The 15317-nt window shown below is 41.3% G+C and overlaps 1 protein-coding gene across 9 annotated transcripts in view; it reads left to right on the plus strand.

The window, feature by feature from the left end:
• LOC140196607 (E3 ubiquitin-protein ligase RNF31) overlaps positions 1 to 15317 on the plus strand; it is an 82408-nt gene that overhangs the window by 16888 nt on the left and 50203 nt on the right. For 7 of the 9 annotated variants that reach the window (XM_072256112.1, XM_072256122.1, XM_072256132.1 and 4 more), the window contains 4 exons: positions 7712 to 7875; positions 9184 to 9274; positions 12709 to 12751; positions 14369 to 14421. The exons of 1 other annotated variant lie outside the window; for it this stretch is intronic. In XM_072256112.1, coding sequence (XP_072112213.1) covers positions 7712 to 7875; positions 9184 to 9274; positions 12709 to 12751; positions 14369 to 14421 — 351 coding nt within the window. Of the gene's footprint in view, positions 1 to 5179; positions 5323 to 7711; positions 7876 to 9183; positions 9275 to 12708; positions 12752 to 14368; positions 14422 to 15317 lie in introns of those variants that run through there. One more of the 9 variants, XM_072256104.1, reaches the window with a different exon arrangement.

The raw sequence follows: 15317 nt of genomic DNA on the forward strand, positions 1-15317 counted from the left end.
GTCAGGAGACTAGAACTGCACGCAGCACTCCAGATGCAGTCTCACCAGTACCCGGTAGAGTTACAGCATAACCTCCCTGCTCTTAAATTGAATCCCTCTAGCAATGAAGGCTAACTTTCTATCTGTCTTTTAATAAACGATTGCACCTGCAAAGCAACCTTTTGCAATTCAAGCAGTAACACTTCTAAGTCCCTCTGCACAACTGCAGGCTCTTCCAAAGTGGATGATTTCACATTTACCAATGCTGTACTCTATCTGCTAGACCCTTGCCTACTCACTTTATCTATCTATAGCTCTCTGCAGGCTCTCCACATCCTCTACCCAATCTGTTTTTAGTTATTTATTTATAGATGCAGTGTAGAATAGCCCTTCCTGGTCATTTGAGTTGTGCTGCTGCCAACCCTCTGATTTAACCCTAGCCTAATCACAGGACATTTTACAATAATCAGTTAACCTATTGACCGGTATAATTTTGGACTGTGGTAGGAAGCCAAACTACCCAGAGGAAACCCACATATTTCAAGGCGAGTACATAAAAATTCCTTACAGAGAATTCCGGGATTGATGCCCTGAGTCATAAATGCATTGCACTAACCGCTATGCTACCGTTCCAATCGGTTTAAAGTCATCAGCAAACTTGGGTACGTTACACTCATTAATATACATATAACATGGACATTTGTGGGGCCAGCAAGGTGACCTCTGTGACACACCATTCACCTCTGATTGCAAACCAGAGAAGCACCCGTTTATCCTAACTAAAGCAGGTTACAATGAACTATAAAGAGATCTTAAACATTTAGGTAATTGGGGTGAGGGGTGACAATGGATTTAAGACCATAAGGTCATGAGACATAGGAGCAGAATTAAGTCACTCAGCCTTTCAAATCTGCTCTGCCATTCCATCATGGCTGATTTATTATCCCTCTTAACCCCATTCTCCTGCCCTCTCCTTGTAACCTTTGACACCCTGACTAATCAAGAACCTATCAACATAAGTTTTAAATATACGTAATGACTTGGCCTCCACAGCCATCGCTGGTAGTGCATTCCACAGATTCACCACACTCTGGCTAAAAAACTTCCTCCTCATCTCTGTTCTAAAGGGACGTCTTTCTTTTCTGATGCTGTGCCCTCTGGTTCTAGATTCACCTACTATAGGAAATAATCCTCTCCACATCCACTCTATATAGGCCTTTCAACATTTCTATAGGTTTCAGTGAGATCCCCCCCTCATTCTTCTAAACTCCAGCAAGTACAGTCCAGAGCCATCAAGCGCTCCTCACATGTTAACCCTTTCATTCCTGGAATCATTCTTGTGAATCTCCTCTGTATCCTCTCCAATGTCAGCACAACTTTTAATAGATAAGGGGCCCAACTGCTCACAATACTCCAAGACTAATGCCTTAAATCCACAGCATGACATCCTTGCTGTTATACTCTAGCACTCTAGAAATGAATGCTAACATTGCATTTGCCGCCTTTTGACTCAACCTGCAAGTTATCCTTTAGGGAATCCTTCATAAGGAATCCCAGGTCCCTTTGCACCTCTGATTTCTGTATTTCATAGATAAGTGAGAGGTGATGCATGTTGAACAGGGTAGGACTTGTATTGTGAATGGCAGGGCACTGGTAAGTCTTGTGGAACAGAGGGACCTGGATGTACGTTCACAAAAGTGGCCTCAGAAGTGCATAAGGTGGGGAAGAAAGCTTATAGCATGCTAGCTTTTTGTTTGGCCATTCAGTTTAGCAGTACAGCCTCAGAATAGAAGGACATCCATTTGGAACGGAGATGAGGAAGAATAGCTTTAGTCAGAGGGTGTTGAATCAGTAGAATTCATTGCCACAGGTGGCTGTAGAGGCCAGGACATTGTATGTATTTAAGATGGAGGTTAATAGGTTTTTGATGAGTCAAAGCATGAAAGGTTTCAGGGAGAAGGCAGGAAAATGGGGTTGAGAGGGATATGTATCACCCATGATAAAATGGCAGAGCAGACTCGATGTGCCAAATGACCTACTTCTGCTCCTTTGTCTTATGGTCTTAAGGATTAGGGACATTATGTTGCAGTTATTTAAGTCATTTGTCAGCCTACACCGAATATCATGTATAGTTTTGGCCACCTGTCATAGCAAAGACACTGTCATTCTGGAGTGATTTAAGAGGATGCTGCCTGGCTAGAGGGCTTGAGTTCTAGGGGAAGGTTGGCCATATTGGATCTTCATTCCAAGGGTATTTCTGGCAACTGCTATTTCATCAATCAGATTGTGCTGTCAGTTTTGCTCAAGAATTTCCTCAGAGGGAAGTCAGAATGTAACAACTCTAATATTTTAAACATATTGCAAAAAGTGAAATAAAGACAGAAAAATATATAACAACTACAGCATGGAAACAGGCCATCTCGGCCCTTCTAGTGCATACCGCACTCTTACTCTCACCTAGTTCCACCGACCTGCACTCAGCCCATAACCCTCCATTCCTTTCCTGTCCATATATCTATCCAATTTGACCTTAAAATTATGGTGATTATAACCAAGTTCCCTCATTCCTGTTACTGTTCTAATAAATCTCCTCTACAGATGGCCGAATCTGTCCCTCAGTTAGTGTTTGACTAATTCTCCAGTGTCAATCCAATTCTCCTGTGTGTCACACCTTGAACTGGCCACCAGAGGGAGGCAGAGAGGGCAAGGCCAACCTCTTCCTGCTCACCTGCCTATTAGGTTAATTATCAGTTTGTTGTTATCACCTGTGCCTTGTTTGTAGCCCTCAGAAGTTCTTCTCCCCTTGTTTCTTTGCTCTGTCTTGGAATCATCTTTTGTAAGTGAAGTGTTGCCTTTGTTTGCAGGAGCCCCTAACTTCTGAACTTCTGAAAATGGTTTTTGTATTTTGACTTTGCCTCTACCTATACCTTGCCTGCTAAGGAATCCAGCTTGAGGTGTGACACAGTGTCTGACTAATTCTTTAGTGTCAGTCTAGCCAATGAAGTTCAGCAGAACTTTAATGTTTTTGTCCTCTGCAGATAGATCCAAGTATCCCAGTTGCTTTATCAATGGCTTTATCACTCCAATACTCTAGTATTTTTTATTTGCCTTTCCAACACAGTTCTGTTCTTTTACATATTAAATTCTTTCTTCGTGACTCACTAATTTGTCTATGGATCCCTGAATTCCTGTTGCTTCTCACTCCACCCATTTTTGCAATAAACATTAATCTTCCTGCTCCCAAGTTCATTCTGTTATGACGAGTCTCAGCCCAAAACATCGATTGTTTATTTATTTAGAGAGACAGCTGAAACAAGCCCTTCCAGTTCAATGAAATGCACTGCCCAGCAACCCACCTATTTAACACCAATCTAATCACAGAGCAGTTTACAATGACCAATTAACCTACTAACTGGTATGTCTTTGGCCTGTGGTTTATTCCTCTTTGTAGATGTGGCCTGACCTGCTGAGTTCCTCCAGCATTTTGTATATCTGCTATCTCAAGATCAAATCATCCCTATCCATCAAAGAAGGAGCTATTGAACTCTTGATCTTGCAGTCTACCTCACTGTGGCTCTTGCACTTTCTGTGAAACTGTCATACTCTATTCTGCATTCTGTGTTCCTTTTTACTCCCTCAGTATAATTATGCTTGGCATGACCTGTCTGGTGAGCAAGCAAGACGGAAATTTTAAGGAGGTCGCAGAGAGCGATGAATATGGTCCAGTCCATCACAAAAGCTAGCCTCCCCTCCATTAACTCAGGATAGAAGCCAACATCATCAAGGACCCATTCCACCCCAGTTATTCTCTCTTCTTCTTGATCCCACCAGGCAGAAGATAGAAAATCCTTGACAGCATGACTACCAAGTTCAAGGACAGTTTCTGTCCCACTGTTACCCGACTCCCAAATGAACCTCTCATACACTGAAAGATGAGCTCCTGATCTCCCTGTCTAATTTGTCGTGGCCCCCACACTTGTTGTCTGCCTGTATTGCGCTGTCTCCATAACTATTCTGCTTTCTGTATCCCTTTTTACCACCTCAGTGTAACGATCCATGGAATGATCTAGCCAGGTCATTAACAAAAATGAAGCTCTTCACTTCATCTCAATACAGTACATGTGACAATCATAATCCCACATAATACAGTCTTCACTTCATTAGGTGCAAAGAAGGCACACAATGGCTTTATTTCATTAGGAATTTGAGGAGGCTTGGTATGTTACCAAAGACGCTCACAAATTTCTACGGAAGTACCGTGGAGAGCACTCCAGCGGGCCACATCACTGCTAGGCATGGGGTGGGGGCTACTTCTCAGGATTGAAATAAACCACGGAAATTTGCAAACTCAGTCAGATCCATCATGGGCAGTAACCTCTCCAGCATCCAGGACATCTTCAAGGAGCAATGCCCCAAAAGGAAGGCATCCATCACCAAGGACCCCTATCACCCAGGACATGCCCTCCTCCCACTGCCACCAGCAGGGAGGAGGCACAGGAGCCCGAAGACACACACCCAGCAACCCAGGAATAGCCTCTTCCCCTCACCATCAGACTCCTTTCTGTATGTGTGTGTGTGTATGTATGTATATATATAATATAATGGTAAAGTTGAAGTTTTAATCACTTATAAAAGACATTTTGGTTATTTTGAGAAGTATGGAATACTCAAATAGCTATTCTGAGAGAAATGGACTCTACTTGGTTAGTTTTTTGGGCTGTACAAAGTGTTTAGCAGTACTGTGCTCATAACTCAGTACTATTTCATTCAGACAAGGCTTAAATTTATCAAGGATCCTTGCGATACTAATGAGGTCTTTTGAATGCAATCCCTGGAGGAAGCCATTGCGGACTGCCATTTCTGGCTGGTGTTGTTTTAAAGACTGATGTGCATACTCTATAATGTGCTGTTAATATGCACACTTCTGCCAATTAAACCAGTAAAGCAAAGCCAATTGATAGCTCAGCCAGTTGTTTCCTTGATGGAAAGTAAGTTGTCCAAGCAAGAATCAAAGGTTCAAAAGTTTGTTTGCTATCAAAGCATGTATCCATATACAACTCCAAAATTTGTCTTCTCCAGATAGCCACGAAACAAAGGAAGAACATGAAAGTCCTTCAGAGAGAAACACCAAATCCACCCCCCGTGCAAAAAAGAATGGCATTCAGATCATCAACCCCCCCCCCCCCACAAAGAAACAGAACAGGAACATTGACCCCCAAAAAACAACCCCACCCCACACAAAAAAACTAACAGAACTCAACAGAATGTCAAGGCCCAAACACCCTTTCCTGGCACAACAAAACGGGAAAAGCACAGGCGATTACAAAACAGAATTTAAAAACTGTAAGTTTGAAAAAGTAAGCTTGAATTCTTTTCACAGATGCTTTTCTTCATCTTCACTTAACGTCAACTTTATTAAATTCAAATGGTAGGAATTTTCTCCAGAACATTATGCAGAATGGTCAACTATAAATATTGGTCTTAAATTGTGCCATCAGTGTAAAGAGGGTGTGAGTGGTACGATTTCTCCTGAAGACAATAACCATCTCCATTATTTGGTTGGCATTGAGGAAGACGTTATTTGCCTGGCACCAGGCCTTGAGCTCTTCCACCTCCTCTCCGTAGGCCTTCTCCTCATTGTTGGTGATGAGCCCCACCCCTGTTGTGCCATTGGTGAACTTGGCAATGTGATTACTCGAGTGTTTGGCCATGCAGTTATGTGTGTGCAGTGTACAGTAATGGGCTCAGGACAGTCCTGGGGGGGGGGGGGGGCACCCATGTTGAGGACGATGGGAAGGGAGGAACGGTTGTGACTGTCTGAGGTCTGTTGGTTAGGGAATTCCACACCCAGTTGCACAGTGGTGTATTTAGACCAAGGAGCAGGAAATGGAGTTTGTCCACAGGAGTCTGTGGACACCAGTGTTGAATGCTGAACTGAAATCCAGAAACAGCAGCATTCTGACAGAAGTGCCCTTGTCTTCTAGGTCTGTCAGGGCCAGGTACTTGCAGATGCTACAGTATCTGTCGCAGAGTGCTTCTGCCGCTGGGCATATTGGTGAGTCTCCAGTGCGGCAGGAGCGGTGTTTTTGATATGTGCCATTACCAGCTGTTCAACACACTTCATGACGATTGGTATCAGTGCCACTGGGTGGTAGATGTTTGGTTCTGAAGGTGTAGAGTTCCTTGGTACAGGGATGATGGTGGCTGATTTGAAGCAAGTGAGTGTAGCAACTTGGATGAGTGAAGAGTTGAAGGTGTCTGGGAAAACATCAGTGAGCTGACGTGCACACCCCCTGGGTACTCGGCCTGTGATATTGTCTGCCCGGCCGCCTTACAAAGGTTGACTCACTCCAGAGTCCTTCTCATGTCTGCTGCTGTTACAGACAGTGGCTGACCACCTGTGAAAGGGGCAGCTTTTGTGGCGGGCGTTGTGTTGCATGCCTGAAAACATGCATGAAAGTTGTTTGGAGCATCAGGGAGGGATGTGTCACTGGTACAGTCAACACTGTTATTCCTTGCACTTGATGCCGTACTACATATGCTGGGGGGCATTATTGGACGGGCAATCCTGAATTTTTTGAGTGTAGGTGGGTTTTTGCCCTCTTGATGCCTAAGATGAAGTTTCTCATGGCTGCTCTGAGAGCTGTTCGGTCTCCAGGCTTGAAGGCAGATTTTAGTAGGGAGCGCATCTCTGCTTTCACCTAGGGCTTCTAATTGGGCTGTGAGGTGGCTATTCTTGATGTACCAATGTTGTCTATTTACTAACACATATAGCCAGAGACAGATGAGGCATCTGTCGATTAGTCCATTCAAAACAGTCCTGAGGCATAGAGATTGCCTCATTAGATCATACAGTGATGGTCCTCTTGACTGGTTTCTAGCATGATTCATTTGAATATTTAATATTATCCATAATTACATAACCCTAAAATGATCCCTCACTGTTGCCATCATATGTTGAGTATTTTAACCCCTAAATGGGATAATATAGAGAGATATTTCTTTTAGAGCAATGATCCTACTTAGCTGTGCATATGGATTGTTTTCTACACATACTCCCCTCCCCCTCCCCCTCCCCCTCCCCCTCCCCCTCCCCCTCCCCCTCCCCCTCCCCCTCCCCCTCCCCCTCCCCCTCCCCCTCCCCCTCCCCCTCCCCGTGAATACAGCAGTTAAAACCATCTCCTGCATGTGTGCTTTTATTTAATTGACATCTAGTTGTACTCAAATGGCATTTTGGTTTGCATTCTGTTATTAAATAATTTTTGAAGCTGCCACAAATTTGAAAGCAGCGTATCTCTTGTGTAACTGGTTCACCTTTCAGCAGTACTATGGATCACTTTCCCAACCAAGTCCCCCTAACGTAGGATGGACAGTCTTGCAAGACCCTCCGAGCTCTGCACTCTACCACCCTCCCTATTCCTAACAATCATCCTTTTAAATTTGCCATTGTCTAGTTTCCCCTACCTACCTAATATGGGTGCTACTGTTGGGCAATCTTTGCCCTAGCTTAACAATTCAAGAATTCAATTGTCTTGAATATCTTATATTGTGTAATTCCTGTTTTGGTCAATATAGTGAATAATTTTTAAATAAGCAAGAAGAAATTGAAGACATATATTGAACGTAAGTTTCAACATAGTGACAAAGAGATAAAAGTGTACTTATCAAGATATATCTATATCTACAAATGTGACTTGCTTTTTTAACAATGTGTAAATATGTTTACGTTCAGGCAAAATTTACACCCTTCCAATAACCATGTGGTTACATAACGCGCATCCTCTGAATCCTCCAAAATGTTTTGTGAAGGGGCTACCAATTCATTACCAAAACCATGGGGACCTTCTGGATAATGTCAGCGTGAAGTCTTCAGGTTACCTGTGCAATTGGCAATATGTAAGCAAAACTCCATGTTATGGTATTGTTCTTTGCGTCAAGAAACTATTTGCAATAGAAGGAACAAATCTATGGAAATGAAATGCTCCAGTTCTTGCAAATTTAATCACAAACTGCAGCAGTGTTATTTTATACGTTTTCTCCAGCATTTTGTATGTGTTGTTCAAAATTTTCAGCATCTGCGGAATTCTGCGTATAAATGTAAAGTTTTAATTGGTTGTTTAGAAGAGAAGATGAAGTTTTTAATATAACATGTTTTACTGTAGTAAGTTTCTTGTAGGATACCTAACATTTTACTTGAATGTGAACATATTATTCTGTAATCACAATATGCCATAACTGGACGAGCAATAAAATATTAATGAAATCGATAGAAATTTAAACCTTCTTATGAAGTATATTTGCCCCTACCTCGTTCAGTCATTCCTCACCATTCAGTGAATGCTCTGGTACAGTTCAGTGGAAAATTTCCCTCAGTCACTGGTAGGGAGTTCAGCAGTGCTGTTCTCTTTGGATACCTTGGTGTGTGCAGTGCAGCAAAGCCAGCAAATTCAGCATTTCTGTGTTTGTCCCAAACTTCTTTATTATTACTGCTGACATTTCAGCATACAATTGACAGCATTTCCCTATCCTTTTGAAATTTTTTGTATAACATCCATCCTTTTGTACATCCTTTTGTTGTAGGTTTGGTATTTCGCCTCTTCGAATGCTTATCTTTGAAAGTTGTTAACCTTGTGACAGATTATTTCAAATACGAGCCTATTTTACGACACAGTTTAGGTACTTAATGGAAATGATATAAAAGCTTCTCTGATAAAATACAGATTTCTCCAAGTTCTAATGAGCGCAAAGTTGGAAGTGCTGTTATAGATAGCATTACTTTGGAACTCTGTTACTTTAATTAGGAAGCAATTATGATAATATCAAAACACTGCATTTTAAATGGGAGAATTACATATACAAGTTTGAAATGATCTTAATAGTGAAGTGATAGGATGTGAAAAGAAAAAGTTCAGATCTAGATAGCAAACGTCCTTTTAACTGTGATCAAAAACCTGCAGGTGGTGAAAATCTAAAATAGAAATAGAAAATATTGCAAACACTTAAGGGAAAGGCAGCATCTCCGGAAAGAGAAAGAGTTAACATTTCAGGTTGAAAATTCTTTGTCAGAACTGGGGAAGAGAGAACAACTTAATTTTAGATTGCAGACATTTTGGGGAAGGGGTGGACAAATGTCTTTGGTAGAGTAATAAGTAGTTCATTTAGATTTTCTTTTTTCTCTTTACTGAATAGTTTTGCTTTCTTTAGCCAAGATCTCATTTGGTGGGCCTTATTGAAGAAATAAAAGCATCATTCGTGAATTCTTTACGTAATTCACCAAAGAGTACAGATTCACAAGGTACAGAGTCATTAAAAAATGCTGACAGTAAAATAATTTTATGTTGAACGGTCTTAGAAAATGTAATTTCTCAGAACATATATCATGTTCCTTTGTGTCTGGATGAAATGCCATTTTGTTTAACTTTATTATCTTCCTTTTACTGGTTGTGTACACTGTACATCAGGTCTCTGTTCAAAAACCAGTACAAAGTTCAAAACTCCATTCTGTTCTTGCATTTTTCTACCATCTTGAACTTCGGTGGAAGTTGTCTCAAAAATAACAGTATCATTAACCCTCTTAAAAGAAAGTAAGTCTTAACAGGCAAGAAGCACATTGGAATGGGAATAATAGGAATCCTTTACCACTCTGTATTGGGAATAGAGACAAAGCATAGTCTTTAGCTGTTGAATAAATACAGCATTAACATTTTATGAAAGTATTTTCACATTGCATGGCAAAATTTATTCCTCTGAGGGATGTGAGTCTCTGGAGCTCCATCAATGAGTGCCTACTTAGATACTTGATGTACATGGCGATACTTGATAAAGACTAAAGGTTAATGTGCATGAATAGGAATATGGGTCTTGTGTCACGTGTGCACATGCAAGCACCTCCCAGTCTCCTCTCAACTCATCTGCCACTCATTTTCAACTCATGGCCTGCAGCCTATTTAAACGCAGCTCGTTGTCTACTGCCTTTGTTCACCCATAGAACCAGCCAGACTCAATCAGTTGCTCCTAGCCTTCAGTTAAATTGTTGACTTGTAGTGTTAATTATCTATTCTCTCTTATTTTGTAGCCTCTCTTGGCTTGTTATTTTGCAGTTTATCAGTAAAATATTGTTTACTACTAAATCATCTCTGCTGTTCTGCTTTTATGACAAGCTTCCTCTACATTTCCTGACAGAATAGGTGAAGCAATGATTGATCCACCAGAGTAAGCTCAACTAAATGAAGTAGTCCATTAACAAAACAAACAATCCCAAAACAACAAGAAACCATTGACCATCTGCTCTCCTCTCTCAACCAACGATACAACAACCCCAGTCAACCTCCTCCCTTGGAGCCCCGGGTTCCGGTGCCCGAACACTTCAGTGGATCCCCAACCTGACGCCACAACTTCCTATTCTAGTACGTCTTACACTTTGAGCTCCAGCCACCTCTGTATTCTGTGGACTGAACCAAGATTGCCTTTGTCATCTCCTCTTGACTTGGTGAGCTCTGACCTGGGCCACCACTAACTGGGAGAGTAACACCACCACTTGCAATAAATATGAGGAATTCACTGCTGAGATGCACCAGGTTTTTGATCATCTGGAAGGTGGAAGGGGTTCAGTGAGTCGGATACTTAACCTGCATGAAGGTTCACACTCAGTGCTGGATTACACTGTGGAATTCAAGACCCTCGTGGCTGGAATGTAGAAGCTCCTGCTGGCCCAGCAGCATCACAGCCTCTTGGAACAGCTGAACGATGAGCTGTCTACCTGGGCGATGCCCACCGACCTCGAAAGTCCAAGCAATCTGGCCTTCTGAATTGGCAAGCGTCTTATGGAATGAGCCTCAGCCAGAACCCCAGTTCAATTCCCAGAACCATTTAATGTTCCAGGCCCCTCATCTTCAAAGCCCCCAGAACCTACATAGGTAGGGAGAGCTCCCTTAAGCCCCCAAGAGCGTGAGTGCCTGTGGAGAAACAAATTGTGCACTTACTGCAGATCCACCAATCAACCACCCATAAAGTGCCCACTGCGTCTGGGAAAAAGGCACCACCAGGTTGAGATGGGAGGCCTTCTACCCCCCACCTCTTACTCAGGTAACTTAGCCTCACTCTTTCTCCCTCCTCCTCCACACCCCTACAGCTGTCGCACATAGGAGGCTCTGGTGGATTTCAGCACAACAGGCAACTATCTGGACTGGACTCTGCATGCAGCTTGGACTCCCTACCAAACCTGTCTCTTATCCCTTCTGCATCCTGGCCTTTGAGGTCTGGGATGGTGAGAGTGTGCACACAGCCTGTGCACCTGAGCATTAATTCCTCCTGATCAACTCAGCCAACACTCCCCTTATGTTGGTCTAACTCTGGCTCTTCACTCATGACCCTCACTTTGCCTGGTCATTCATTTCACTGCTGAGTTGGGGACCCACCTCCTGGACCACCTGTCTGAAACCCCAGCTGTCTTCACCCCATAAGTCTGTGGAGACAGAGGAAATACTCAACCTCACCAAACTTCCACAGGAGCAGCACAACAACCATTGCCTTCAGTGAAAGGGAAGCCACCTCACAGACCACACCCTTCCTGGGCATCACCCCTGCCTGAACTCATCTGTTCTCCCTCTCTCCTCCTGATACTTGAGTCATGAATGACTATATCACTGAAGTGCTACAGCTTGGCTTCATTTGACCATCCTTGTGCCCAACCAAAACAGGATTCTCCTTTGTCAAAAAGAACGATGGGGGTCTCCGTCCCTGCATCGCCTACCCTGGACTCAGCAAAATCACCATTAAGAACAACTACTCTGTCCCCTTGATAGATAGCGCGTTTGAAACACTCCACGGGGCCCAGATCTTCACCAAACTGGATCTACAGAGCGCATACCACCTGATCCACATCCGCAGGGCTATGAGTGGAAAATAGTGTTCATAGCACCAACTGACTAAATTAGGACTTTCTAACTGTCTCGTCCATTTTCCAAGCCTTCATAATCGAGACTACTGAGACTTGCTACACAGATATGTGTTCATCTACCTCGATGACTTCCTCATCTTTCCCGAGATCACATCTGTTACATCCATTCAGTCATTCAGTGTCTCCTTGAAAACCAACTGTACTTTAAGTTAGAGAAATGTCAGTACCACACCCCAGTCATTTCCTTCCTGAGTTGTGTCTTTGTTGTCTAAGGCATAACCATGGACCCAGAGGAAGAGCGTACCACTTGTGGTTTGTTATTTTGCAGTTTAACAGTAAAATATTATTTACTGCTAAATCACCTCTGCTGTTCTGCTTTGCAACAAGCTTCCTCTACATTTCTTGACACTTTAGGTTATAGTCAGATAAATTGTGATCGAATTAAAGGGTGGAGTGGACTCTGATTCACGTGTATAAAGAAATTCACATTCCGATAAAGAAGGTGGATATAAGCATTTATAAAGGCAAACAATGACTACATGAAATAGGTTTATCTAGAGAAAAGGTCAGGATTTGTAAAATCTATTTATTGCAAAGAAAAGATTTATTACATTCTAGAATAAGGTGTTTCTTTTTAATGCTAAAGCTAAAAAATACTTTCCTATTTGCACCAAAAAATGTCAATAACAGCACTTCTTATCTTCTTGTGGAAAAGATTTGGAATGATATATATTAAAACATAAGGAAGTGTAAGCATGTAAAGAAGTACTGTATGTTGCCAACAAAGAGAACCAAAGGAAAACGTAACAATGTCTTGAATTGTCTTTCAGCACATCTTCCTCATGTTTCTCATGCTTCATCTCTTCAGGCAAGGTAAGGCCTTGAAAGGGGTGACATTGTTGTGTAACTCCTCTGTAAAATTGTCTTATCACAGTAGAAGATATAATATCAAGGAGTCACACTGCACTGAAACAGGCCTTTCAGTACATATCATCCTTGCCTGACTCTTTTAATCCCATTTGGAGTAACACCACACAAAATGTGGTTGGAATTCAGCAGGTCATTGAGCATCTATGCTAAGGAATAAAGAATCACCATTTCTGGTCGAGATCTTTCATGAGTTCTTCCAGTATTTTGTGAGTGTTACCCTTGATTTCCAGCATCTGCTGAATCTATGTTTGTGATTGTTAATCTTATTTCCATGCCTTGGCTTTTTCTGTCTAAATGCCTCTTAAATGCTTATATTTTTATTTATAAGCTACAACATTTAGTTACATACTATTCCAAAGTACGCTCAGAGTGAAGTGAAGTTTAAGAACTTCCAAAATTGTTAATTTGTCGCAAGGCTGCAGTTAACTGCAGATTTTTTGATAATCGCAGTGCAATAATAATAAGAATTTTTGCGTATTTGTTTAAATAGAGGCAGTCTAAGATACTTTGTTTTGAGAAGCTGGGATGTTGGTTGGAATATTCACAGTTCTCTGCAGAATAGATGGAAGGACTGAGTAATACAAAATAAACGTCAAGGCTGGCACTATTGGTAGGATGTTGAAGGCCAATGCAACATTTATTGATAGACAGCTTCCATTATAAATGTGAAAATGAAAATTCATGTAGGGAAATTGGTCAGCTTTTATACCAGTATGAGGTTGATTTTATGTATTATCTGTCGTATTTATTTTGAACACCACAGCAATTAGGAAGAGGTCAGATAGGTTGAACTTTGAAATAAAAAGAAACCAATGGATTAAGATCAAAAAAGGATCAAGGAGTCATGAAACCAGCCTCTCCCAAGTGACATGTTGGCAATTTAATATATTGAGGCTGGCAATCAATGATCTGGAGTAAAAATATTTACCTTTACCAGGAACAGCCTGGCCTAATCACATCCCACAATGATTAGAATTGTGATCCTCCCTTGTGCTGTCATGGATCAGACTACCTGTTCCTGCAGTCTGTGTTAAAAACATCCCTGCCCAACCAGATGCTGGGTCTCTCAATCAAACTGACTTCTGGACACAGAAAAGCTGTCAGTAATAAAATACTGACATAACCTGCTGTTTTCAATTATCCAGCCCAATTGTAATCATAAACTTGCAATTTATACTGTTTCTCATTTCATCTGTCTGCTGAATATCTCCATCCTGCTTTGGTTTTATTCCCGTAATTGAATTTTATTTCAGAGTGTTTTTTTTTTTTGTGTGTGTGTGTCTGACAAGCACAATAACTTTAAGATTTCTACCACCACTGAATTTCAGACGTAGTACAATTTTCAACAATTCAGTCAGCTGTTGATATGACACTAATTATTGAGGCTTTCTTTGTATCTTTTGTGTCATTGATTGTTCCATGAAGTAGAATTTAAAGGTTTTAGAACTCTATATAACAACGTTATCAGGCTGGGTTACGTTTTTTGCTAAAATTGAAAAATTGCATAGAGTTTTTTGTGGCGGTACTGAATGTCTGGATATCATTTTATTTCTTGTGCAGTTCCAGTCTGTTACCTGCAAGGCCATTATATGAAGCTCAAAAAGGAACTTCTGGTATGTTTTCCTGTTGTATAATCCAGCAGTTGTCTGAATCATACTCATTTCATAATACTACATGTTATTGTATGTAACAATATGAAAATAATTCTCTGCCGAGAAATAAAATATTTTGCTTTACTTAAATATTTAATTCATAACCACCATGCTCTAATTTCCATTCAGTCTGATGATAGTTTGTCTGCAAAGTAGTTAACAATTAAAAAAAAAGGTTAATGAGTTGGTTATCAGCAGTGCTGTTTTAGGAAAAACTGCACTTAGTGATTTTTGATTTGACTGATTGACTTCAAACACTCTTAAAAACAAGTCTTTTCCAAACATTTTCATGGGTAAATGATCAAGTGGTCAAATGACAAGGACACCCTGTAGAAGATTAAATGTGTTTGTATTTGAAAAATGCCACAATATTTTTGCAATGCAAAGAATATTTATTCTGATTACAGTGCAATGGAGTTAAGAGTAAATACAGATGGATGGACGAAGTATTTCTATCAAGATATTGAAAAGTGATCCTATACTCCAGAAAATAGGAGCAGGGATAGGGCACTTGGCCCCGAAGCCTGCCAGTATCCCATTCAATATCATCGTGGCTGATCTGCCTCACCCTCAGTTCCTTTCCTATCCCGGTTCTCTTAACTCTCAATTCCACATTCTTTTTAAATGTGCCCATCTCTGCTTTAAATGTCTTCAGTGATTCAACCTCCAGAATTCTCCAGGATACTGAATTCCTGAGGTTCACCACTCTGTGTGAAAGGAAATTCAAACATACATAATTTAATAACTATGTTCCCCCCCCCCCCTTCCACTTTAAGATTCTCTGACTGGTGGAAACATTGCATCTACCTTGTTACCCCTCCTTAGCAACTTGTGTTTCAATAAAATGATTGTAAATT

This window comes from Mobula birostris, chromosome 1 (assembly GCF_030028105.1).
Source record: "Mobula birostris isolate sMobBir1 chromosome 1, sMobBir1.hap1, whole genome shotgun sequence".
Lineage (NCBI taxonomy): Eukaryota > Metazoa > Chordata > Chondrichthyes > Myliobatiformes > Myliobatidae > Mobula > Mobula birostris.